This window comes from Tursiops truncatus, chromosome 1 (genome assembly GCF_011762595.2).
Source record: "Tursiops truncatus isolate mTurTru1 chromosome 1, mTurTru1.mat.Y, whole genome shotgun sequence".
In the NCBI taxonomy this organism is placed as follows: Eukaryota; Metazoa; Chordata; class Mammalia; order Artiodactyla; family Delphinidae; genus Tursiops; species Tursiops truncatus.
Genome location: NC_047034.1, coordinates 176155511 through 176183185, shown reverse-complemented (window position 1 = coordinate 176183185; position 27675 = coordinate 176155511). Strand labels below are relative to the sequence as shown.

The following is a 27675-nucleotide window of genomic DNA, read 5'->3' as shown; positions in this document are numbered from 1 at the left end:
ACGCTAGAAAAAGCCACCATGAGTAAGAAGAGTCTGTAGAATCAGTAAAAACAGAATTATTCACCGTGATGTTTTTGGGGTTTGGAATGATCAAATACAGAATGTAAAATTTGTATGTTTAAATAAGTTTAAGAGTATGGAAAATATGAATAAGGTATAAGCAACTATAAAAACAACCAAGCACATTTGAAAAAGAACCAAATAGAATTTCTAGAAATGAAAATAATAAACAGTGGATTAAAATAACTAAAGAGAAATTAACAAATGGAATGATAGAGCTGAAGAACTTATCCAGGGTGTACCACAAAGAGAAAAAGAAATGAAAAATACGAAGGGTATTTAGAAATATAGAGGACACAGATCCAATATATATCTAATAGAAATGTCAAAAGGAGAGAATAGGCAGACTGGGAGATTCCCCACCCTTCTCCTTATTCCATGTTTTTTCCTCTGCTGGTTTGGAAGCCATTATCAAAAAGATAAATGGCTGAGGATTTTTCTGGAGTTGATAAATGTTATGAATCCTCAGATCAGGAAGCCCAACAACTCACGAGCAGATTAAACAAAGAGAAATTCATATCCAGACATTTTATAGTAAAATTGCAGAACACCAAAGACAAAGACGCTTAAAGCAGCCGGAGAGAAATGAGAGATTATCTACAAAAGAACAATAGTTAGATAGATGTCTCAGTGATGGAGGCCAGAGGATGGTGGAAGTAGCATTAAGTGCTGAGAGAAAGTAACTGTCAGCTGGGAATTATGTGCCCTTGTGGAACTATCTTTTAAGAGCAGGGGTGAAATAAAGACATTTATAGATTTAAAAAACAAACTAGAACAACCTGATAGTCTGCCACCAGAAGACCCGAACTTTTAACAGATGCAGTTTAAGACGAAGGAAAATGGTCTCAGGACTAATGTCTGAGATGCAAGAAGGAAAGATGAGTCAAGAAAATATTAAATATGTGGTAACCCTAAACACTGATGGTGTAAGACAGTAATAACAGTTTATGAAATAGTATAGGGGAGAGAAGTAGATCATCAGGTAGATCTAACATACTGAACAGCAGTGGCAGGTAAGCCGGAAGGGGAGTGATCTGTATGCTTGGGAGAGGGGTGAAGACAGTGGCCAACTTTTAGATTTTGAGTTAAGAATACTTGATGAAGTTTCAAGGGTAACCACTGAAAGAATAGAAAGAGTTTATTTTCAAACCAGCAAAGGGAAAATATGGAATTAGGGTGGGTAGGGAGGGGGTTTAAGTCAATTCAAAGAAAGGGAAGAAAGAAACACAGATTTTAAAAAAGGCAAACAGCACAAAATAAGATGGTTAAAAGAAATGAAAATACGTCAGTAATCACAGTAAATCACAGTGAAACGTCAGGTTGGATTAAAAACAAAGTAGAACACAGCTTTATTCTTGTTTACTGAAGGCATACCTGAAACATTAGGTTAGAGAAAGTTTGAAAATAAAAGAAAGGGAGAAATATATACCGGGCAAAAATACTAAACAAAAGAAAATTGGGGAAAGTATATTAATAAATTAGACTTTGCCACAAAGTATTACTAGAAATAAGCACTGTACAGTGATAAGTGTTTAGTTTACCAGTAGGATATAACAGTTTCCAAAGTATATGCACTTAGTAATGTAATAGCAGCATGAAATAAGGCAAATCTTGATAGAACTAGAGGAAATTGACACAGACATAATCATAATGGGAGGTTTTTAACATGTCTTCTTCAGTCATCAATAGAGCAAAGAGAATAAACATCAGTAAGCATATGGACAAATTAAACAACACAGCTAACAAGTTTGATCAAATTGAAAGATACAGAATTTGGCACTCTGCAGTTGGAGAATACACATTCTTTTCTGATAAAATCCATTGACCCAGAGGTTTCAGGAGTCAGAATCATACAGATCACGTTTTCTGACATTAGCTTAGATAATTATATAAGGTAAAAAAATCTTTTAAAAACCCATCATGAATTTGGAAATTTTAAAAACAGATCATGCTTCTAAATACAAGTCAAAGAAGAAATCGTAATGGAAATTTGGAAGTATCTAGAACTGAACAATAACAAATATTACATATCATCATTTGTGTGTTGCAGCTAATGTGCTTCTTAAAGAGAATATAAAGCTATATGTAATACATTAAAAATGAAAAATGGAAAAAGAATATAAATAAATATTGGGAATAAAACCCCTTTTCTTGGAATACTTTTCCTCTGGATATGTGCATGGCTAACCTCCTTCATATTTTTGCCCAGATAGCATTTCAGTGAGGTCACCCCATTTAAAAGGGGGAAAGCCCTGCCCTCTCAATTGCCTTTTTCCTGCTCTGTTTTCTTTAATTTTTCCATAGCATTTATCATATACTATATGCTTTGTTTATTGTTTATTATCTTTCTCCCTTTAACTAGAATGGAGCTCCATGATGCAGGGATTTTTTTGTCTGTTTGTTTGTTGGCATCTCAGACACCTGGAACAATGCCTGCATAGAACGGGCACTCAGTAATACTTGTTACTGAAAAAGAATTCTGCAAAAAATGTAAATATGCAGGATGCACATAAATTTCAAAATTTGGATGAAAATCAAATTCCTAGAAAAACACATTCTCCCAAAATTGCCTCAAGAAAAAAGAGAGAACCTGAATAATCAAAAAAACGTGAAATAAATTGAATCAGTATTTTAAAATTTTCCAAAGAAAGCACGTTTCTTATATGATTTTATAGGTAACTCCAGCATTCCAACTTTACACACATTTTTCAGGTAATTTTTAAACTTACCAAATCAGGTTACGAGACTAATATGACCTTAATGTACAAAACCAGACAAGAATAACGTAAAAGAAGAAAATTAATTACGTGGTAATCATGCTTATGAACGTATTTGCAAAAGTCTGAAGATATTGGCAAATCAAATACTGCAGCACATAAAAAGAAGACAAAACATCTATGGGGCTAGATGCCAGGAGAGCAGTTACTGTGGGCTAGCGTAGTAGTGATTGAAAGGGTCATGAGGGGGACTTTTGGGGTGCTGGTAATGTTCTGTTGCTTGATCTGGGTGTCGGTTACATTAGTATGTTTCCTTTGTGAAACTATTCAGCCAAACACATCATGTATGCACATTTCTGTATATTTCAACTAAAAGATTAGTTAAAAAAAATAATATAACATGACCAACTTGGGTTTATCTTAAGAATGCAAAGGTGCTTTAACATTAGAAAATCTATAAATATTATTCACTACATTATATATTAAATAGAAAAGCCATATAATCTTGGAAGTTGCAAAGGTTTGATACAATTCAACATTGATTCATGGTAAAAATCTTAGCAAACAGGAGACAGAAAGTTGTATCCTTAAACTGTAGGGCAGAGACAGAGTTCACCAAATATTCCACAGGCTCCCCTGCCTTTCCAGTCTCCTTTGCCATTAGATTGGGGCCAATTAACTAGTTCTGTCCAGTAGACTTGTGAATGGAAGTGACATGTGTCACTTTTAGCTGAAGGCAGTTGAGCCGATGATCCTCCTCCATCCCTCTCTTCTCTTGCTCTAGTGACCTTGGAGGCTGTATATTGCAGACGGCATAGATTAAAGATGGCGTAAGGTTGCTTCACTCGTCAAACTTTGCGGAGGCAAGAAACAAACCCTTATAGTGTGAAGCCTCTAAGATCGCAGAGTGTATGTGTTACTACAACATAGCCTCTTATTCTCACTAATATAAAGGACATCTACCAAAAAACCACAGCAGCTCTCATACTCAGTGGTAAGAAATTAGAAGCATTCTCTTTAAAATCAGGAATAAAAAAAGGATGAGTGCTGTTTCTGCTTCTATTCAACATGGGATCCTACCCACTGCAGTCAAGCAAGTTAGGATTGGAGTGAAAGAAACAAAACAGTTATTATTTGGAGATAAAATGATTGCCTTATAAGCCCAGTGTATAAGTAAACAAGTAGCTTATAAGAGGTCTGTGTCTAAAGTCAGTTACATTACTATGTACTCGCAACAAATTAGAAAACTTAACTTTTAAAAAGGCCCATTCACAATTTTATTTAAAAATATTTGGTGCTGGCCTTCCCTGGTGGCGCAGTGGTTAAGAATCCGCCTCCCAATGCAAGGGACACGGGTTCGAGCCCTGGTCCGGGAAGATCCCACATGCTGTGGAACAACTACGCCTGTGCGCCACAACTACTGAGCGTGGGCTCTAGAGCCCGTGAGCCACAACTACTGAAGCAAGCCCGCACGCCTAGAGTCCATGCTCCGCAACAAGAGAAGCCACCGCAATGAGAAGGCCGCGCACCACAACAAAGAGTAGCCCCCCCTTGTCACAACTAGAGAAAGCCTGCACGCAGCAGCAAAGACCCAACACAGCCAAAAAAAAAAAAAATATATATATATATATATATATATATATATATATATATATATATATATATATGGTGCCTAAGGATAAATTTAGCAAAAGAAGTGGAAGACTTAGGGAGAAAATTATCAAAGTTTATTGAAAGAAGACCTTAAATACTTGGAGAGAGGTACCTTGTCCATGGATAGATCAGTAACATAATGAGGTCTTTTCTTCCCAATTTGATCTATAGAGTCAGTGAAATTCTAGTCAAAATCCCAACAGGAGTTTTAAGGAACCCGTCAAGCTGATTCTTAAGTACATGTGGAAGCAAAGGGCCAAGAATGGCCAAGACTCTCCTGAGGTAGAAGAATAAGGTAGAGGCGTTGACCTAGCATATAGCAAGGTTTATTGTGAAGTCGTAGTAAGTACAACACAGTGGTATTGGCTCAGGGACAGACAGATTGTCTAATGGAACAGCAATGAGTATCCAGAAGGAGACCTGCACACGTATGACAGTTGGACGTATGACGTAGGTGATTTCATATTGGTGTTGAAAAGGATGGTCTTTTCAATAAGTGGTGCTGGGACAGTTATTTAATGTGGGGGAAATAATATATGTACTTCACCAGATTTTGTAATCAGGCTCTGATTGATTGTATATCATTTAGAAATAGTATGTATAGAAAACCTGCTCTTAATTTTTGTTTTTGAAAGTGAGCCTAAGAAAATAACAACTTGAGGAAAATATTTCCAACAATATTATTATTATTTTTGAAAGTGAGCCTAAGGAAATGACAACTTGGGAAAAATATTTTCAACAAGAATGATAGAATGTTTATATCCTAATATATGAAGAGCTCTTAAAAATTAATGAGAAAAAAGATGAACCTTTATTATTTTGCTTTCCTGACTGATTTTGATTGATAGTTTAAAACTTTTCCCCAGGGAATTCCCTGGCGGTCCCATGGTTAGGACTTGGTGCTTTCAGTGCTGAGGGCACAGGTTGAATCCCTGGTCGGGGAACTGAGGTCCTTTAAGCCATGTGGCACGGCCAAAAAAAAAAACCACAAAAAACAAAAACTTTTCCTCAACCAGTAGCTATGACATTGGGTGGATTTATCTAAGGTGAAAGACTGATTGTCTTTTATACTTAAAGCATGTCCCAGGTGGATGTGGATTCAGGAATTGAAAATATGGAAGTTGATGAAAATGACCGAAGAGAAAAAAGGAGCCTCAGCGATAAGGTTGGTAAGAGATGAAGCCCTTGCTTCTGTTTTTAGTTACAGGTAATATAAATAAACACTGCTTCATGTCTTGTATCTGTAAAGTCCATGAGAGAATGCCACCCCAAACCAGCAGATCCTATTTAGTTGACTGGGTTTTTTCTTTTAGTTTTTTCAGGAAAAGTGGGTAGCCTTGATCTCCCTTATTAGTGGAAGTATAACTCAGTCCTTTTACCTGATAAAAATCCTTCAGTTATCTTTGTTTCAGGTCCATGTTTTTTTCAGTAAATGTTAGCAAATAATTTAGAGCTAATTTGAATTTTTTTCTGTCTTTAATTGCTTAAGCAAGTAGGTCATCACATCTTTGGTTGTATTCTGAGGGAAATGACTGGGAATTGAAGCAAGAATGTGAGGAAGCAGGAGGCTTTTATATTTTGTTATCATCTGAGCCTTAGTTCCCTATATTTAGAAAAAGGATTTTTTGGGTTTTTGGTGTGTGTCATGGTGTAGAACTGGTAGAGATAATTGCATCACTTTCTGTTCAGTAAATTATTGGTGTTCAGCAACATTATTAGAAGCTGGGCTGTAGCCTCCTGGTGGTGCAGTGCTTTATTTTGTATAGGTTTTGAGTGTTTACAAAGTTCTTTCATATATGATACTTTCTGTGATGGAAAGTAGTGAAAAACATTGAATTCTGGAAACATTTCTAGAGAAAAATTGGTTGTATACCTAGAATGTCAACCTGGTCTTTTAGCATTCAGAAAAGTAAATAAATGGGATATATGTACATCCTTTATCACTGTCTTCCTTGGCAATTCCTGATAACAATCCTGCTGGTTTATACTCCACCCACCCCATAGACTTCCGTTGTAAGCTCGTGAGACCTACATGTTGTAACCTTGAAGTCATAGTAGCAAGTTTATTTTTCCCTAAATCAGTAGGTGAATAGTTTTATGCATTTCTAAAATATCCTCATTTGTAAAAAATTAAATCAGAATTAGGTATTTCTATTAAAGTCTAACTCACACCTCCTACTACTTGAAATTAACCCTCAAATCTTCTTCCTCACAAGGAGCCTTCATCAGGTTCTGAAGTGTCTGAAGAACAGGCCTTACAGCTGGTCTGTAAGATCTTCCGTGTCTCCTGGAAGGACCGGGACAGAGATGTCATCTTTCTTTCTTCTCTTTCTGCACAATTTAAGCAGAACCCAAAAGAAGGTAGGAATCAAGCTCAGCTGTCTTATTTCAGAGCCCTTAATAGAAAACCAGGATGAAAAATCTTTTGTCTTTCCCTCCTATCCACATTCATTGTCTTGCTTTGCAGTTGTATTTTTGATTACAGGGATACTTCTTGATGAGGACACTGCTGTTTGGCTACTTTCCACCTATCTTATTGATAAATTATTTTTTTTACTTTTTTGATTTCTCTAAAAGAAAACCGTATAAATAAGTTAATGGTCTCTACTGTCTCAGGGTTGAAGTTTTTTCCTTTGCAATAAGAAGGTGCTTAGAGAGAGCATTAGTGCCTCTTATACTCTGGGCAGGAGTATACTGGGTAGTCTCCGGGGATCCTGAGAGAGGCGCTCTGGATGGCCTATGCCTGCTGTAAGTGCCTCCCGGGTCATATGGAGACAGTGGAGTAAATCGGCTTGATTAAACTGCTTAGCAAGATAGCACATGTTGATATTTTGCAGTGTTTACAGGATTCTATTTTAAGAGGCTACACTAAACCACACTTACAGCAAAGTAATAAAACTCTTAGCAAGATACCAGCATTACAGGGCACACTCACTTTTCTCTACAGCAGTCATTTCGAGAACAGAAGAGGGAGGGGAAGTGCGCCAGAGTGTTCTTCTACGTATCACTAGTATATAACCTCCCTGATGGCAGGAATTTTTGTCTGTTTTGCTCACTGATGTATTCCCAGTGCCTGCACTTAATAATCCCTCAGTAGATACATTTTAAATGAGTGAATGAACATCAAGGAGATTGCATTCCCTTTTCTCTGCTGCTTGTCTTCCATGACAGACATGCGTGCGCGCGCGCACACACACCCCCACACACACCCCCACACACATGAGTCCTCTGTGTTCCTGGTGGATGGACAGTTTACTTCTGACTTCACTGAGATCTTCTTAACTCTGGTTATAGAGATGAGCTTAGCAACCATGAGTTTCAAAACCCTGCCACTTGTAATTATTGTAACTGTTAAGATTCTTAAATCTGTCCAGTACATATATAAGTGGTAATTTTTAATAACAAATCAGATAAGATTTACATGGGTTAGACATTTTATTTATTTAGTAATATTTAAAATATATCTAAAGACCTACAGTAAAGCAGTTGGGAGCTGCAAAGAATAAGAAGGAAGCTAGAAGACAAGAGTCTGCTCCAGAAAGGCAGGTGGTGACTAAATATTAGACCCTTCATAAAATACTTTGAACTTTGTACTTAACAGTTTAACTATATAAACATACAGAGGTGAAGAAATAGTAACCCAGTTTGCATTTCTAGTGTGATAAACTAACCTCTGTAGTTGGGAGTAGCTTCTTTTTATAGTTAATATATATCAGCAGTGACTCTCATCAGCTGGGCGCCAGTTCTTTTTTGTTTTTTTTCTGATAAGCTTTCTGTTTTGGAATAATTTTAGATTTACCAAAAGTTCTAGAGATAGTGCAGGGAGTTCCTATATACACTTCACGCAGTTTTCCCTAATGTTAACATCTTACATAACCATAGTATATTTGTCAGAACTAAGATCTTACTGTTCACTAAACTCCAGACCTTATTTGGATTTCACCAGGTTTTCTACTGACGTCCTTCTACTGTTCCAGAATCCAACCCAAGATACCACATCGAACTTCTCTGGTTCACTTTGGCTTATTCAAGGACTGTGTGTATGAAGAACCATGTGTAACCTCTTCTTTATTCTGCCTTTCCAACAGTGTTCTCTGATTTTAAGGACTTGATTGGCCAGATTTTAATGGAAGTGCTAATGATGTCCACTCAGACTAGAGATGAAAACCCATTTGCCAGTCTGACAGCCACATCCCAGCCAATTGCAGCGGCAGCTCGGTCACCAGACAGAAATCTCATGCTAAATACCGGCTCCAATCCAGGAACAAGCCCCATGTTCTGCAGCGTGGGTTCCTTCGGTGCCAGCTCTTTATCTAGGTCGGTGTGGTTCTTTTTGCACATGTCATTGGTGGTAAAATAGCCAGGAAGTATGTAAGAGAAGGGAATGTTCATTTGTGGGCCTGTCATGCAGATTATGACATGTATTGTGTTTGGGGGATGGATTGACTCATTGAGGAGATATTGTCTCTTCCACTTGGGTCTCTGTGGCTTTCCATGGTTAGGCTACTGGTAAGTTAAGTTTTAGGAACAAATGACTGTGTATAGTATATTATTCTCTGGAAAGAAGGCTTTCTCATATTATAAGTATAGCCTCTAAATCAGTGCGGCAGTCTACTTACAGTTATTTAGGTGAGTCTCTAAAAGATCTCTATACTTGAACGCTTAGAGATATGAAGTGCAATTATACTATTCTTTAAAAACATGATATTTTCCATTTTAGTTATTTATCTCAAGCTTTTCTTCAATTTTCTCTCCTTTCCTCCCTTTCTCAACTCGTTTAGCCTCTATGAGACTAGCCCAGCTCCCAGCATGAGTGTCTGGAGCTCTGTGCCAATGATGAGTCTGCCTCTGGCCCCCCCGTCCCGGGCAGCCAGCCAGGCGTCCACTCCTCCCGCTTCCCTCAGTCCTCACGGCGCAGCTGCAGGGACACCTGCGGGAAGCCAGCCCTCGTCTCCGCGGTACCGGCCCTACACTGTCACCCACCCCTGGGGGTCGTCATCTTCTCCTGCCCCGCGGTCCTCGGGCAGCCCCATCCGGTCCTCGGGCAGCTCCATCCTGTCGAGCTCCCCAGGCCTGCCCACCCCAGCTAGTAGCCCTCAAGCCGTGCCCGCCAACTCCTCCCGACAGAGACCCACCGGCGCGGGGCCACCTTTACTGTCCGCCTCATCCGGTGCGGGTGCCATGAGCAGACGGCCCTCCTCCCTAAGGAGCTCTCCTAGGTATCTATGCAGCAGGAGAGTCGGGTGCGTGTTTGCAGTGCAGGGAGAGGAGATTAACACGGTTTGGAAGAACTGTCGTGTGGCACTGACCTCGGTTACCTGTGTTTCTCTGTTTGGGGTCATTAACCCGCGTGTCTAACTGGTTCGGTAGACTCGTGCCCCGAGTCCACGCCCAGCCAGGCTTCAGTCACATCAGAAAGTATGGGTTGCTTGATGGTGAGACCCTTTCTTCCCTTCTTCCCCCTCACTCTTCCTCCTTCCTGTACAAAATAAAAAGAAGTCACTTGGTGTTTGAAATCGAGTGCACATGTCATGCCTCCTGACAAATGAATTTCAGAGACTGGCCAGCTTGTATTTGAGAGTTGGGGCTCACAGGACCACTTTTCCACGTTTCGTACTGTTGCTAATCATAGTTGAAATACAGTCAGACCAAGGGGTTGAGGGAGCAGATCCCTTACCTCTGGCAAGTGGTTATGCCTTGACACTTTGTTTTCAGCCCCTTAGAAAGAAGCAGTATCGTGACTCCATTAATCCGCGCCCTCCACCCCTCAAGGGTTCCTATGCCTTTGTATAATTTAGGTGAATTATTTTTCTGCATGTCAGTAGACAAAACTTGTAGCGTAAGATTTCATTAAAAGGCCAGCAAAAAAAAAAAAAAAAAAAAAAAGGCCAGCAATTGTAAAAGCTTTCCTCCTCTCTGTTTTCCTTTGTTCCCTGATGACTTTTTTTGCTTTTGTTACGGTAGTATGTACGACAGTCCTTTCTCCTTCCTCTTCCTCGCACTTTCTGGGGACAGTAGTGATGAAGATGGAGAAGAAGATGATGATGATGGTGATGATGAAGGTGGTGGTGGTGGTGATGAGTTTTCTTGTGTCCAGTTTGGGTCCAGGTATCAGAGGAATGGAGTCTTACCCCTGCATGTGCCTAGGTGCTTAGGAACTAACTTTTATAAGTCTTAATTAGAGGTGTGCTTTGAATCCAAACAGGATAGGGTCAAATGACTCCAGGTGGCCTGAAAAGTCAAGATGTGAGAAACTTTGCATGTACTAAAGCATTAGGACCTTCTCATGGGGTAAAGTGGTACATAGAAAAAAATTTCATAGTTGTTGCCTGACAAGTTTGGAGAAAAACTTACATGTAATCATTTGTCAAGAACATGAACAGGATCAGTCATCGTTAAGATCAAAGATTAAAGATCAGTCATCATTCAGTTCACCCACCCTAAGATCTAAAATGAGAGGCCCTCCATTTATCTGTTGGAAGAGTATTCTTAGGAGCTGCCAGGTGTGAGCAAAATCTACTCTGGGAGGCATGTTCTCTTATGTACAGTTGCATGGATTGCTGCTAGTTAGGAATGGCAGAGGGGCTGGAACTTGTGTGTGTGTGTGTGAGTGTGTGTGTGTGAGTGTGTCCCTCCAGCTCACTCCGGGCAGTCCACTGAAGAGCATGTGGGGTCATACTGTCTGGTACAACTGTGATGCTGCTTTCACTTCTTTTTTTTTTTTTCTTTCAATAAATGTTTTAAATTTTATTTATTTATTGTTGGCTGTGTTGGGTCTTCATTGCTGCATTCTGGCTTTCTCTAGTTGCAGCAAGCGGGGGCTATTCTTCATTGCCGCTTGCGGACTTCTCATTGTGGTGGCTTCTCTTGTTGCGGAGCATGGGCTCTAGGCTTGCAGGCTTCAGTAGTTGTGGCACGCAGGCTCAGTAGTTGTGGCTCACGGGCTCTAGAGCGTAGGCTCAGTAGTTGTGGCACACGGGCTTAGTTGATCCGCGGCATGTGGGATCTTCCTGGACCAGGGCTCGAACCCGTGTCCCCTGCATTGGCAGGCGGATTCTTAACCACTGCGCCACCAGGGAAGTCCCGCTGCTTTCACTTCTAATCTTAAATTTTGCTAATCATTCACCTCCTTGGCCTTGGTAAAGCCAAACCGTATCTGTTTAGACGGCCTGTGGAATGGCAGCAGAGGCTAAAGCATGGCTCATGATGTTGCTGAATGTTCACCCCTGAAAACCGAGTGAAAGAGACCGCTTGGGTCTTCTCGGTGACTTTGAACAAGAAAATATAGCCCCGTCTTTCTAACCCTCCCACTCATTGTCTTACAGTTTTGCTCTTAAATTGAAGTTTCCTCTGTACCAAGTTGATATTTGTGCCCAGCAGTGTTCAAAAATAGCTCCAGGCTATAAATAGAGACAGCCGTAGGAGTGAGGTACACTGCATTCAATTCGTCGGTGTTCAGAAGAATCATTAGAGGGTATATAAAGAGAGAGGGGTGTTGGTGCAATGTCGAATATTGATTCAGGAAGGTCAATATTTGTATTAGGTTGAACGTTGTATCACTGTTTCTCAAGTAAATTTCCCACAGATAGAAGTGTCTTTTTCATGTAGATAAAGTCCTCATCCATGACGATAGTAATGCAGCAGACATCCTTGTCAGGAATCAATTTCTGTACCTGAAAAAAGTGCTTTATTATCTGTTCTACTGTAAGCTATCTGTGGGAGAAACGCTGTCTCTCCCGGGCCTGTTGAATCCCAGCTTCCTCTAACAAAGATACCAGAATTGTACGCTGCTTTCACTGACTCCGCTCTAGACTTATAACATCCCAACCTTGTCTCAGATCTAGACTTGATAAGGAGAAATAAATCTTACCGATCATGTACTCGTAGCTGCGAATAGTTATGAGCATCACGTGCCGGGTACTGTGTCAGCTCTCAACCTACGTTATCACTCGAATCCTCACAGCACCGCCCCTAGTTACTGCCAGGAAACGTGGGTACAGGGAGGTTAGTCACACAACTAGTACGAGGCAGAGCCTGAGTCCAGAACTCACATTCCTCCCACCATACCCAGCTGCCTCTGGCTTCTCCATCTTTGCCCAGTGGGACTTGTGTTGTTCTCATTCCTTACGAGTTATTTCGCTGCCCAGAGTTTACACATCTACTCAGTTCCTTGGCAAGAAAGTGCCAACATTTTACTCCTTAATTACAAAATTCCACTCCAGTCAGCTGGCAGGTCCTTTGCTGGCTGTTCAAATGAAATCTGATCTGTCCAGGTTTTAGAAATTACAGATTCTGAATCTATATCAGAATCTATATCAAAAAGAATGTAGAAGGACAGGGCGTATTCATATATAACTGATTAAACAAATAGAGAAGAACTTGAGAATGCACGTAGTGTCAGAACCAAGAAGTAGCAGAAAAATCTGATTAATTTGGGCAGTCGGTGAAGAGTTTTTTTCTTTCCCCTTTTCTAATTGATCTTAGAATTTTATTTACTTTGAAGTAAGCACTTTTAACACCCACTTCTCGCCTGGTAAGATCAATGTCATAGAAGCAGCAGTCAAGGGGGCTTGTTTCTGTCTCCCTTTGTGCTTGCCCAGTGGAATCGATGGGTTGTACATCTTTTGTGAAGTAGTTAGGACATACATTCCTATGTTAATTATTTATAGTGGTGATAATAAGGGTTAATTTAAGAAAGGCAAAACATTCCTTCTAGACTGTTTCATAGTGCTCTGTGAAAAAAGCTATAAGAATTATAAGGAACTACTTCCTGCAGGAATGGAAATGAGTGAAGTGAGAGTTATCTTTGTAATAAATATAACAAAGGAATTATTCTGCGGAAACGTTTTCTGATTGTTTCCTAGGAAGTTGAGGACTAGAAAGAAGTTTTTCTTTCGTTTATTGGGTTCTTCTTCTCACTGCTCAGATATTTCAGTGAAGGAGATCAAATCTTGCAAGTCCTGAGCCTATGTGAATAGAGAAAGAGAAAACTAGCAAATAGGGGAAAACATTGACCTTTCCCCTCTTATTTCTGCTGACCATCACTATTTGGAGATGAAGCAACAGAGATGGTCGAAAGGAAATCTTTCTGCCATGTCTGTCCCCCAAACCCTCCAGTGATTTCCCTTCTCCCACAGAGTAAGACCCAAAGCCTCTCACCCTGGCCTGCAAGACAGTGCATCCCACATGTACACACACACACACACTCACATTCACACTCACACACTCTTCCTGCCCCTTTCTGTCACCCATACTCTGCCTTTCTTTTCCTTCATAGCACTTAAAGCACTTCTATACTATTTTTGTTTTTAATTGTCTTCTCTCTGTAATGTAGTTGGCATATAACAAGGTCTTTATCTGTTTGATTCAGTGTACTGTCCCCAGGACCTTCGACAGTGCAGACATTTGTTCAGGGAATTTACATGGCTTGACCCTGCCCAGCTCTGCCTTTGCCTTGCATCTAGAAAATATACCATTCCAAAGTCTGCATCTAAAAAAGTAATAAAATAGGGTGATTATTCCCATAATAGAAGAACGGAAACTGCGATGGAATCCTTTTAAGAAACAAGTTTTCTTGGTACATTTAAAATGGGACTCAATTTGCACAGATCTGATGCATGTATAAATCCCCAGAAATATTTTCATTGTGTTTTCAGAAGGATTCAGCTGTATTTCCAATATGTGAAGTAATTAAATTATTCAGTTGGATTGTTGATGTCGTTATCAGAAAATGGTTCACATGTTCTCCCAAGGGAGGTATAATTTTATAGATACTCTTAGGACTTAAACATGACATATTTCCAGTGTCACATTCCATGTTACGGTTGTAAAAGCATCATGAATTTCATAACAACTTCTTCAGGAAAAAAATGAAATACTATTTTAAAACAGTTAAAAATGTCCATTGATAGCATAAATTTAATGCATATAAACTGTACACCCCTTGCTCCTTCAGTATCACATTCAAAATTTGAGTTCAGCTCTTTGAGTTCAAACCTAGAGATCCTTATAAACCGGTTTTGACCACTGACAATCATGCACATCCCTGGTGACACTGGCCGCTTTGCATACCTGTGCTCATGACCTACTTCGGCACCCTTAGGACTGATCTTATAATTTGGAAGCATATTGACGAACACTAGGGTTTATTCTATGTTTTCTGTTTAGTTAAACTTAACGTTTCTTTTCTTTCTTTCTTTCTCTTCTCTTGAAAGTCACTTGGAAGTGTTGTTTGGTCCCTGACAGATGATCACAGCATACATCAACGTCTTTTATCTTTGAAACTTCTCTTATACATTCTGAGTGTCTCTCGTTGCCTTGCCTGGCGGTCTTGTACACACCCTGTCATTTTTCATGCCTTTGCGAAATGTTCGTGAAGGCATTTCGGTTGACTTTGAGGTGTTCAGATCTAAGTTAAAATGAAAGGGGACATTTTGGCTGAGAATGGAACCCAGTGTCAGTGCATCAGCAGCCACCAGCTAAGCGCGTTGACTTCCCACAGTCGTTCACAGGCACAGCATCAGACTGACTCCTTGCAACTGGCAAGGACCTATTGGCATCAAATATCAGATGCTTTCCATTCCAGAGGTGTAAAAATGTGAGAAAGATGGGGCTTATTATCAAGGAAATGTATAGTTTAAATACTTCATTTTAAACACGAGGAAGATCTATTTTCAGTGTCATCTGTGAGAGCTTTTCAAAGGGACTTTAACCTTAACTGTGTATAGTTATAAGCCTGTGTTAGCAAATTTCATCTTTGGGAAGTGCAGTGAATATAGTCCCTGAGTCACTAACCTCAGATGGAAGAGGGAGGGATAGCAGATAGCTTGAGAGCGGGATCGTGGCAGGTAAAGCCAAATATCTTTCTCCCCTGTCTCCTGGGGATTCACCACACTACTTATATTTATGGGTGGGTTTTTCGGTTTTGTTCTTATGTTTTGTTTTGTTTTTTTCCTTTGCTTCATTACAGTCCTCATCTTTCTGTTGTCAGGTCAATTAACAGATAACAGATCTTACCATACCATGAACTGTAGTCCAAAATTTAAGTGGTGTGAAGACACAAGAATTGTTTTTGGTTTTTTGAGGTGTCCCACCCTGGGCTGCCCATCTTTGTCTCTGGTGAGGCACTTTGTGGGTGGCTCCATTACCTGCCCAGTCAGGAGGGCGTTGGCTGCCTTGTGCTTTTTTTTTTTTTTTTTTTAATATATTTATTTATTTTGGGCTGTGTTGGGTCTTCGTTTCTGTGCGAGGGCTTTCTCTAGTTGTGGCAAGCAGGGGCCACTCTTCATCGCGGTGCGTGGGCCTCTCATTGTTGCGGCCTGTCTTGTTGCGGAGCACAGGCTCCAGACGCGCAGGCTCAGTAGTTGTGGCCCACGGGCCTAGTTGCTGCGCGGCATGTGGGATCTTCCCAGACCAGGGCTCAAACCCGTGTCCCCTGCATTAGCAGGCAGATTCTCAACCACTGCGCCACCAGGGAAGCCGTGCCTTGTGCCTTTGACTGCTTCTCAGCCTCCCCTCCTCCCTTCCCTTCTGTCAGACCTATGTAGTAAGTAAGTTGTAAGAATTCAGGTTTACGAGACTCTGGCCTGAGAGCCTTGGATTTAAAGCCTTGCTATTGTTTTCATCTTTTTAAATTGAAATACTCTAATATCATACTTTCATTCCAAGGTCAATTATGTGTATTCTTCTAAAATTCTAAGGTCAGTTATGTATATATTCCAAAATTACTTTTGTGTATCTATGCATCTATCTGCATAACGTATCATTAATATCTTAATTCTTCTTTTAGTTTCTAGCTCCTCTCTGCCCCAGGCTGAAGTAGGGATGGGTATCTCAAGTTCCTGATATTCTTCCCCGCCTTTATCATCTTTCACATGTAAATTTTTTTTTTTTGCTAAGTTTATATTTTTTCATTTGTCTTCATTTCATAATTCCTGACCTCTTCCTATGCCATGATTAATCTTTTTGTATCTTTTATGTCTTATCAAATTTGTGAGTTAAACATCAGATTTGGTATTTGACCTATTGATGGTTAATCTAAACTTTGATTTCCTAACACCTAACCCTTGTGATAATGGTCTCAGGGAATAGTTGTTACTAATAATAACAGTGCCTCACGTTGTATCCTGCTTATATTTTACAAAGCACCTCCACATGATTTTATTGAACCCTCACTGCAGATGAGATGAAGTTCTGGGTTCAGGTAACAAGTAAGCAGTAGGGATGGGAATAGAACGCAAGTTTGGATACTCCTAGTGCAAGGTTTTTGTTTTGTTTTCACTATACTACTTTGTCCCTTTTGCCAAACATTTTGGAAAATTTGTGTTTGTAACATATTTTTCGTGTCTCCTTCTAACTGGACGGTTTTCCTAAGCCCTGGTCCTGTTGCCGAATGCTGGATGAAGGCTTTTAAGATCTGTGCTAGAAGTTAGGAAGAGGGATGTTTTGTTAGTCCCTTGTAACTTCCCTCCTAAAGACTTCGATTACGTAATAGCGTAGGTTGGCTTTAACCTCCAAGCCTGCCTAATTGCAGCTGGCCAGTTGGATTTACATACGTGTGGTATCCCTTCAAATGCCCAGTGCTCAGTAGCAATTCTTAGAGTCCTCCTGGTTTTGTAAGGTGCTGTTCCCAAGAAGATAAGATGTTGGGTTTCTGGACAGACTTTCTTCTTAGGTCAATAAAATGTTTACTAAAAATTGCTATTGTTGGACTTGGAGCAGGTGAAACAAGCAGTCTGCTCCAGCCTCGGCTGCATGGGTGTCTGTGCTTTGTTCTGGGCGTGGGGACCCTAACGGGCTTTCTGCAGAAGTGCGAACTCTATCAAACGTGATTTATTGAGAACAGGTAAAAATCATCCATTCTTCTTTTCTCCAAAGTTTTGGAGCCTCTGGTGGGGCAAGTACTTGGGATTCCTACAGCGACCATTTCACCATTGAGACATGCAAAGAGACAGATATGCTGAACTACCTCATCGAGTGTTTTGACCGAGTTGGAATAGAGGAAAAAAAAGCACCGAAGGTAACATGAAATGGATTCTTTTTTTTTTTTTTTTCCTTCAGTACATGGGCCTCTCACTGCTGTGGCCTCTCCCGTTTGTGGAGCACAGGCTCCGGACGCGCAGGCTCAGCGGCCATGGCTCACGGGCCCAGCTGCTCCACGGCACGTGGGATCCTCCTGGACCGGGGCACGAACCCGTGTCCCCTGCATCGGCAGGTGGACTCTCAACCACTGCGCCACCAGGGAAGCCCGAAATGGATTCATTTTAAAACCCCCACAAAAACCTGGTTATGTGGTGGATAAATAATTGGTTTTTGACCCCCTAATGAGCATTCACTCATGTATTCAATCAGTAAAGTGGTTATTGAGCATCTACTATGGGTCAGGCACTGTGTTAGAAGCTGGGGGTGGATCAGTGAACCAGACAGACGAGGATCCCAGTCCTCATGGAACTCACATCCTAGTAGAGGGAAGAAGTGACAGGGCCAAGTGCCACTGCCACCAGCGACTTACACAGCCCTGATGATTTCTCTCCTAGTCTGTCGTAATCATAATAACCAACATTTATGGAGCGCCTAGACTGCCAGACACTTGGCTAGGTCTCATTCTCACAGTTGTTCATTAGTCCAGTGTGGTCCTGTGTGGTATAAGTATTATTTTTTTCCGTTGTGTTAATAAGCAAATGAACCTCAGAGAGATCAAGTACATACTAACCTCGGTCTTTCCTAAAAGCCAAGTGGCGTAAAGTGAACTTTCAAAAAGCGAGGGATACCTGTAATTGTCCAGAATCACATAAATAATAAATTGCAAAACTGGGTTTAAACTCAGCAAGCTGCACTTTTTCTTCTATTTCATGCTGAGTTACTTTATTATTATCACATTTCATTCCTATTTCATTTTTTTTTTTAAGTTTTTATTGGAGTATAGTTATTTACAATGTTGTGTTAGTTTCAGGTACACAGCAAAGTGAATCAGTTATACATATACAAATATCCACTCTTTTTTTTTTTAAGATTCTTTTCCCATACAGGCCGTTGCAGAGTACTAAGTAGAGTTCCCCTGTGCTATTCAGTAGGTCCTTATTAGTTATCTATTGTATATATAGTAGTGTGTATATGTCAATCCCAATCTCCCAATTTATCCCCACCACCCCAATTTCATTTTCTAGTTCTGGTTTTCCATTGGAAACTAATCCGGTTGTCAACCTGTTAGCTTCATATTTGTGAAGGGCTTCTTGGGGTTTGCTGCACTTAACCTTAGCAAAATCAAAGAGAGTGGGCATATCTCTGAAATCCCCACGTGGTCACCTGCAGCTTCTGCTTCTCTCTTCTCTAATTGTAGATTTTAGCGGAGACATTATACTTGGATGATACAGTTACTCTAGTTTGTTCATCATCGGTAAAGGAAGAGAAAAGGGTGCCATTTCCTGCAGATTGATCTCTTCTGACTCTTGTCAGTTTTCAACTGTATGGGATTATTTTGTTTGTCTTTGTAGACCTAACCTCTACCTTTCTTTGCAGATGTGCAGCCAGCCAGCAGTCAGCCAGCTTCTGAGCAACATCCGCTCGCAGTGCATATCCCATACTGCATTAGTACTACAAGGGTCCCTCACACAACCAAGGTATGAAAAACCAATATGTGCTTGCTGTTAGCAGGGAGAGGGCCCTCTCCATCAGGCTGCCCAGCCATTCTGCACCACGTTGGATAACTCACTTCCTTACCCATGAAATGAGTGGTTGACTAGATGGTTTCTGAGGTCCCTTTCTTTCTCTAAAATACTATGAAAATAAAACACTCTGTGTGGTTTATTGAGATAGACTGTGGTTGAAATATGTTGACATCAGGGCAGCAAATTAGTAATTCAGTTTAAAAGCAGCTACTTGAAAGCAGTATAGATACTTGAAAAAAATGTGTAGATCATCACTGTCCATGTATCGTATAATCAATTTCTATTATTCAATAATAAAGAATAGTGGTGGAATAGGTAACATGGGAATCACCCGAAGGGTACTACATTATTAATTTTTGTTCAGAGGGTCCCATAAAGGTTTCAAGTTTAATAAAAGAGTATTTCTGTATTTCATTTCTCTTGTGAAAAAACATCTAAAGGAAAAATGACAAAGTTCAAGATTTATTCATTCTGGATGATCTTACCATAACCATTTTTGAAATTTGTCAGGAAAAAAAAAAAAAGGAAAATGATGCACATGTACTAAAACTTACACACTGTTCCATGGTTAAAATTAATAAGAACTTAAAAAAGTCTTCAGCCACTGCTAATCTTTTTTTCCCCTATTGGATGAGGCATAAATAAATAAGTAAAAGAGACATATAATACTTTGGTTTTTCTAATGCTTTATTTTTCAAGGGCTATATGGAGGCAAAGATGGATCCTTTCAAACTTTCTATAGTTTCTCACTGAAAAGCCCCCAAAGTGATTATCTTAACAATGAGAAAGGTGATCTTTTGCCTAAAACGATTGACTGTTGTGTGGATTATTTGGGAAATTTGAAGCTTGACCTGTGATTGTCAGCTACATGACATTCTGTATGTTCTGTTGTTACACGGTGACAAGTTGATTCATCAGAGCCCTTGACTTTCGTGGGTCTGCAGGTCCCTGCAGCAGCCGTCCTTCCTGGTGCCGTACATGCTGTGTAGGAATCTCCCATACGGCTTTATTCAAGAACTGGTGAGAACCACTCACCAGGATGAAGAAGTGTTCAAGCAGGTAAGGTTTTGTGCGTTTGCTACTGGAACTGCTGGATTAGGAGCTTCCCTGCCGAGGTAGATTTCTAAAGACACCATATATTGAAAACTTTGGTTCCTGAATTTGAACATGCGCATGTCATTTGCTCAGAGAGAGCTCCCCGAGATTCCTGTCCTGAGGAAATCAGATTGACAGCTGCATTGTTCAAATCATGTGTACATTTCAACTAATCAGTCAAGCATCAGGTATTTTAAACATGGTCTGTGCTAAGTGCTTTGGGAGAGTAGAAGAAATATAAGGCCCTGTCTTTGATTTTAAGAAGCTCTTAACACACTACCAAGAGGTAGCATAAGACGTGATATACATTTGCCAGATAAGTAGTGTTGAAAATTAGTTCTCTGAGTTTACAAAAAGGAGATTAATAAATCAAAGACCAAATTAGCTCAGCTGCAGTTTGCAGGTCACATAAAACCATTGTCTTCTCACCACTAGACCGGGAATGAAGTCTCAGATCTTACTGATTACTTCATTCATTAAGTATCCATACATTTTTGATATCCCATTGTGTAAAGGCAAGTGAAAATGCAGATATGTAATATTTAATAATAAAGCTTAATAATAATAATAACAACTAAAAAAGTTAGTCTTAAAGATTTCTTCCAAGGTAAAACCTTGGCATGAATTTTGATTACTGTTCTGTGGCCTGTGTTGTAAAGTAAGCACTTTGCCACAACAACTTTAACACAGCTATTTCCCATGATGAAAGGATGCTAATGACATTTTCTTACAATTTGTTGTATGATAATCTCTTTTTTTGTTTCTAGAAAGAATAATAGAGGCAATAGCTACAAATGATATGATTCCTTTTCATCTATTTTTTTAAAAACTCTGTTTTTTTATTTATGGCTGCTTTGGGTCTTCGTTGCTATGCACGGACTTTCTCTAATTTTGGCGAACGAGGGCTACTCTTCATTGCGGTGCGCAGGCTTCTCATTGCAGTGGCTTCTCTTGTTGCGGAGCATTGGCTCTAGGCATGCGGGCTTCAGTAGTTGCAGCACACGGGCTTCAATAGTTGCAGTGCGTGGGCTCAGTAGTTGTGGTTCATGGGCTCTAGAGTGCAGTCTCAGTAGTTGTGGCGCATGGGCTTAGTTGCTCTGCGGCATGTGGGATCTTCCTGGACCAGGGCTCGAACCCGTGTCCCTTGCATTGGCAGGCAGATTCTTAACCACTGCGCCACCAGGGAGATCCCTAATCTGTTTTTATACCTAATATTATTTTTAACTGTTCATATTGAGGCCTTTGAATTCTCAGAAACTGTGTTTTCAGCAGTTTTCAAAATATTAGTAAAAGAAGCATCCAGGAGTGAAAATCCCAGTCAGTGAGTGTTGTGTATTCTGTATTTGGAATTTACCAACTGCTCATCTTAGATGATGGTCTTACTGACTTATAGGAATATTTTAGGCATTATAGTGAGCTTTTCTTCTCTAGAAAATTAAGTGAACTCTGATGAAAATATATAACTGTCTTGTAAGGTTTAAGTGATACACTATATTATATGTATAATATACATAAAGTAGAATACTTCTACTCAAAAAGACATCACTTGAGGAACCAGAGTAGCTTTACCTGTATGAAAGCCTGGAGATCAGCTAAAAAAGTACGTTATGCCTATTTTATTCATAAAGAAACTTACATAGAGGCTATGAAATGACCTCTATGTGTGTTTTTTTGTTTTTATATTTTAAATTTATTTATTTCACCTTATTTATTTTTTGGCTGCGTTAGGTCTTCGTTGCTGTGCGTGGGCTTTCTCTAGTTGCTGCCAGTGGGAGCTACTCTTCGTTGTGGTGCGCGGGCTTCTCAGTGCGGTGGCTTCTCTTGTTGTGGAGCATGGGCTTTAGGCACGCGGGCTTCAGTAGTTGTGGAGCACAGGCTTCAGTAGTTGTGGTGCACGGGCTTTGTTGCTCCACAGCATGTGGGATCCTCCCGGACCAGGGCTCGAACCTGTGTCCGCTGCGTTGTCAGGCGGACTCCCAACCACTGCGCCACCAGGGAAGCCCTATCTGTTTATTTTTAATCACAGAATTCTGATCCCTTGTCTTTTCTTACGTGTCACCATGTTTCCTCAAGAGAAATGATGAGTGCAGTGGAGTTGCTGAACTGAAAAACAGCATTTTACCTTTTGTCTTAAGAATGTGGCAGATTTGAGTGATTAAATCTTTTGAGTGAAATTTCAGTCTTCCTTTAATTAAAGTTTGAGATGTTCATAGATAAATAAACAGCAATAAATAGTAGTTAGAATTTAGAATTGGAGATGAACACTTGGAGCAGTTTTTATCGGTGCTGGGAGGTATTTATTTGAAAATAAAATTATTTTAAAAACGTGTAAGTCACACAAACAGTATAGTGTTCGATATTTGAAAAGTATTATGTTTAGTAATATTTTGTCTGCTTATTATAATTTAAACCCTACTTGCAAAAGAGGATAACTAAAGAAGTTTTACTTTATAGCGTTCCTGAAAAAAATGCTTAAGAGATTTTTCTAGATGATCAATTGTGAAATTTATCTTTTGGTGATTCTGGAACTACTGTTTTTCCCTCGATTGCAGTTTGGGCATTTCCCACCCCTACACCTAAGCATTTCCTCTCCATTTTTAGCTAGCTTACGAAAGCACGTTACTTCTACCCTGATTGCTTGGGTTGCGAGAACTAGAAGGATCTCTTCAAGAGCTGTGTTGTTATCTCAAGACACTCTAATACACTTTGTAATGCAGGGCACCTTTTTAATACTGTGCTCCTTAAATGACAGAGGTGTTCCATACGATGGGATGAAATTAGTAGGAAAGAGAATTTTTCAGGTTTTCTAGTAGCTTTTTAGAACACTCCCTTTTTCAACTTGTTGGCATTCAGACTGTCAGCTGTTGTTTACAACATTCTCAGCTTAATGTTATTAGTCTTGAATCCCAACCAACTCCCTAAATGTGCTGCTCAGTGAGTACACTGTGAAATTTAAACATGAGCTGTGCTGAGCAGATTCTGCAGTGTTCCTGTGCCCTGATATTAATGGTGAGCTTGTAAACGTAAATTTGAGTGCCCTTAGGCCCTGACATCAGGTTGTTGTACTAATCACACCACATATGGAGGTAAGGCATCCTGATGAAGTTTTCTTTTTCAGTTTCAACATTTACCAGCCATCTCTTTGTTCTACATAATTCAAGTTAAGATACTAATAATATCCATTATTGGTCTATTTTTTTTGTTCTCTTCGAAGTAAACGAGGAAAGATGGAAAGAATTAAAGGTGTAGGTGTAGGGGTGGCAACAAAAAATTTCTTAAAACGTTAATAGAATTGAGCAGATATTGGAACATTTAGTCCAATTTCTTTACAGGTTATAGGTGCTTGGTAATCAGAAACATACTCGTTGCTGTGATATGCAGGTTAGAGTAATTTATTTGATTAGAGCAAGGAGCCCGGGAGAGTCCTGCAGCAGGCTCCACATCTGTGAGTTTCTGTTGAATCACGGGGAGTCTTGTCAGAGTTTTAGGGTTCACCAAAACCTATTACTTCTGGAGAATTCAGCTGCCTTACTTTACGGTCAGCCTTGTGAAAGGACAAAGCAACACCCTGTGGCTGGATTCTAGGCTCCTGTGTATGCAAAACAGCTTTTCCTTGGGCAAGCAGTGCAAGTGCCTGGACTTTGCAGATTCGGCACTTTATTTGACATGCCTCCTGTTCTTAAATTTTCTGTAACTTATATTTCTGATTTTTTTTTTCTTGTAGATCTTTATCCCCATTTTACAAGGCCTGGCTCTCGCTGCCAAAGAGTGCTCCCTCGACAGCGACTACTTTAAATACCCCCTCATGGTAAAACTTTATTCTTTTCCTTGTAACACATTCAGCAGATGTTTTTCTTCCAGATGATTTTAACATACACTTTTCTTTCAGGTCCATGATCAGCCTTGTTTTCAAACTTAAAACATGAAATCATTGTGTTGGCCGTGCAGAGTGTTTGGTGTGCAGTGAGATGCATCAGTGAAGACAGTTAGCAGCGCGGTACATACTTCACCATCCGAGCCTTAGACAGGAGTCAGTGATACAGTCATTAAAATGTACTTTGCCTTATTCTATAGCTTATGAAAACAATAATCATTGGTGGTCTCCTTCTTGATTGTCCTAGCAATGAGCATACCATATTTGGGGTGAAATTTTGTTAATTTAAAACAAAACAAAACAAAAAAAAGAACTGTGACAGATGCAAATAAAGAAGGCAGAGTTAGATTAAGAAAAGGAATACAATTTTGTCTTTACATAGTGACTTTGCACAGAAAATTGCACAGTGCTTTTCTTGTTCATCTTCCCCGTTTCCTGAGGCTGTACACTTCACTTCAGGCTTTACTTGGAAAACACAAATTTGCTCAGCTCCTCCAGGCACTTAGAGGAAGCATAAATTGTGAACAGAACTATTGGCTAGATTCTCACCAAGGGTCTTCAGAGTTGTGAAAATATTGGAACCAGAAAGAAAATAAGAGGCTGTTTTCTTCTCTGACCTTGCTTCTTTAAAATTTTGGGAGAAAAATACTTTGAAGTTTACTGAATATTTTTCATTCTAAAAGTATGAAGGAAAAATATCAAAACATGAAATTAGTTGACTCTGTATAAACACGACCTTGTGTAAATTGAAGCCTTGGTTAAATTGATGTTTTGCTGCCCATGTTCCTTTTACTCATTCTGCTAACTTGATTCCATCTTACCATTAATTCACTGCTTCCTGAGCGCCTCAAGTGTGACACACACAGAGGACCCAGGAGCTCATGAGATAAGGTGCCTCTCCTCAAGGCAAAAATCAAGACCACAACGATACAGTCAGATAATTACAATCAGTGCCAACACAGAGGTGTATTTATCTGTTTCAGAAAATCAAAACTGAGCTAAAAGGCTAAATATTAAAGTTAAACATTAAAACATTAATTAATGTTTTAAACATTAAAGCCAGTTAAATAGAAGGTGAAGCAGGAAGTCTTAGTTTTAAAAATAATTTTGAATGAATTTATGTCAGGGTTCTTCCTAGTGCACATGTTATTCCCACTCCTAATGAAATTCTATTAATCCTCGTGCATTGTTCTGTCTCTGGCACATAAAAAGAAGTGGAAAAATCTGATTATTTGAGTTCAGTGATGAAATCTCTTAGTGTACATTAATTATCACTGTATTATATAAATATTCCCTCCTGGAATTGTTGGCTTTTCTCTTGTGGTTTGAATTAGCTTGATGATTCAGTAAGGAGCTTTTAGTGTCAGATATCAACAAAGTGTTCTTCTGGGTCAAAAGACAAAGGCCTCCATTATGATAGACAATAGTTTTATTTTGTACCATTATTGATGCTTGTGCAGCAAAGGGAGTGCACTGAGAGAAAGGGCAATAATTTAAGGCAGGAAGCGGAAGACCGTTGGAGCTAAAATCAGAAAGAAGCATGATTATCCTCTAGGCCAGTGGATCCCAACTTTGCCATACTTTGGAATCACCTGGGGATCTGTAGAAAGTACCTCTGCCTGGCTCTCCAAAGCTGTGACTTAATTCGTTGAGGATGTGGTGAGGGCGTGGCCTGGCATGGGGCTTTCCGAGGCTGCCCAGGTGATCCTAATGTGCAGCTGAGTTTGGGAGCCCTGGTGCTGAGCAGGGAGAATGTTTCCTTCTCAGTGGCTCTCTGAGCCTCAGCGGCTTCTCAGTTGTGTCAGTGCCTAAATGCATGGACTCAAAGGCTTCCAGCAGCTGTTTTAGCATCTCCCATAGCAACATCCAAATCACAGAGGAAATTAAATTCACTGTTAAAATAGTGTTTGACTGTATTACCATGGCCATGGTAAACGCTTTTTATGTGCCTAAGAACTATATTTCCTGATTGTCTTAACTCGAGAACGATTGGAGCGCCGATGGAAAACTTTGAGGTTCTCAAAAAACCAGGGATCTTGAAACCAAGGAATACTTTTAAATATATTTTGAATTTGGTCGCTTATTAAATTTTAATTATTTATAGTCCTGTTTAATACTGGCAAGACTAGCCATCTCAAGTTTATGAAGCATATCTTTCTGGTATAGAAAGATGTTAAATGAAAAAATCATTTATTGTAAGAATACACTCATTTACCTCTGTGTGTATATGTACAAAAATATGTCTAGAAAGCTGTTGGGCAAAATATCAATAGAGGTTAATGAGGGTGAAGTTTATGAGCGACTTGTAGTTTCATTTTATATTTCTGTTTTACCGGAAGTTTTTTACAACGCACATGTACTAGTTTATTCATCAGAAAAGCAGTGAAGCTATTTGTGCTTTGTTGGGAATGCATACCTATTTATAGCAGCATTAAAGCTATGTCTTGATGTTACCCATGGTGGTCAGTTTAGGATGAAATACATGTAAATGACCCTTTCTGATCTTGTTTCTAGGCTTTAGGTGAGCTCTGTGAAACCAAGTTTGGAAAGACACACCCTGTATGCAATTTGGTAAGTGCCACCCTAATGGACTTGCACATTTTCAGTGAACATGTAACACAGAAGATATTCCTTAAGTAACAGTATCTGAAAAATGTCTCTTGGAGGACGTTGAGATGCAGATGTGAGTAATACATGTGGGTGGCTCTCAACTGTTACATTGTTGTCACCTACGTTATTTCCGGGAATGACATTATTCACTTCTCTTTTGTGATTTTCGGGAGATAAGTATTGTACAGCTAGTACAACAGGTCCTTTTGGAAACGTTTCCTTGAGTCCTTTGGTGGTATAGGAATACTTCATTTGCATGATATCAAATATTATCATGAAACATGGAAATTAAAAGTATATCTTGTAAAAATGTAGCGGACCTGGAGTGCTTTCCTTCATCTGAAATGAGAAAAAGTGGACAGGCATCCTGACATATTTGTGACCTTGTGTTTTTGGATGTTAAGTGTCAGCCATTTTGCTGGTGGCTAAGAACCAGCTGAACAGGTCACCTGCCGAGAATTCTTTTTGTCTCATTTTTACATCACTTGCTGATTTAGCAGCTTGACTTGCCTCTTCTGTTTTTTCCTAGGTTGCTTCTTTGCCTTTGTGGTTGCCTAAATCATTAAGCCCTGGCTCTGGGCGGGAGCTGCAGAGACTCTCGTACTTGGGGGCTTTCTTTAGCTTCTCAGTCTTTGCAGAAGATGATGTAAGTACAGCGGCACTTTGCTGCTCTTATGTTCAGATTCTTCCCCAAATGTATATTATACGTTGAATTTTTGCTTTCTCTTTCCAGGCAAAAGTGGTTGAAAAATATTTCTCAGGGCCTGCCATTACCCTGGAAAACACTCGTGTGGTGAGCCAATCACTGCAGCATTACTTGGAGCTGGGAAGGGTAGGTGTTGAGAAAATGAATCCAAAGGATGAATGTGTTTTCAGTTCTGAAAGTTAAAAGCAGCACAATTACAGGCTCATTATAGTGTGATTAAGGTAATTGGGCCCCTGTCCTGGAAAGGAAATAGCAAAGGCTATTTTATTAAAACTATAACTACTCCCCTCTTCC

At 39.8% G+C, this 27675-nt stretch overlaps 1 protein-coding gene across 2 annotated transcripts in view; it reads left to right on the top strand.

Moving 5' to 3' along the window:
- Positions 1 to 27675, top strand: part of UBE4B (ubiquitination factor E4B) — a 111194-nt gene that overhangs the window by 36667 nt on the left and 46852 nt on the right. Inside the window, exons 4-15 of one of the 2 annotated variants that reach the window (XM_019930907.3) lie at positions 5508 to 5595; positions 6647 to 6791; positions 8519 to 8747; positions 9212 to 9649; positions 10395 to 10538; positions 17307 to 17448; positions 18948 to 19048; positions 20041 to 20155; positions 23916 to 23999; positions 26580 to 26636; positions 27205 to 27321; positions 27409 to 27507. In XM_019930907.3, the coding sequence (XP_019786466.1) occupies positions 5508 to 5595; positions 6647 to 6791; positions 8519 to 8747; positions 9212 to 9649; positions 10395 to 10538; positions 17307 to 17448; positions 18948 to 19048; positions 20041 to 20155; positions 23916 to 23999; positions 26580 to 26636; positions 27205 to 27321; positions 27409 to 27507 (1759 nt within the window). The remainder of the gene's footprint in view (positions 1 to 5507; positions 5596 to 6646; positions 6792 to 8518; positions 8748 to 9211; positions 9650 to 10394; positions 10539 to 17306; positions 17449 to 18947; positions 19049 to 20040; positions 20156 to 23915; positions 24000 to 26579; positions 26637 to 27204; positions 27322 to 27408; positions 27508 to 27675) is intronic. The other variant, XM_019930905.3, reaches the window with a different exon arrangement.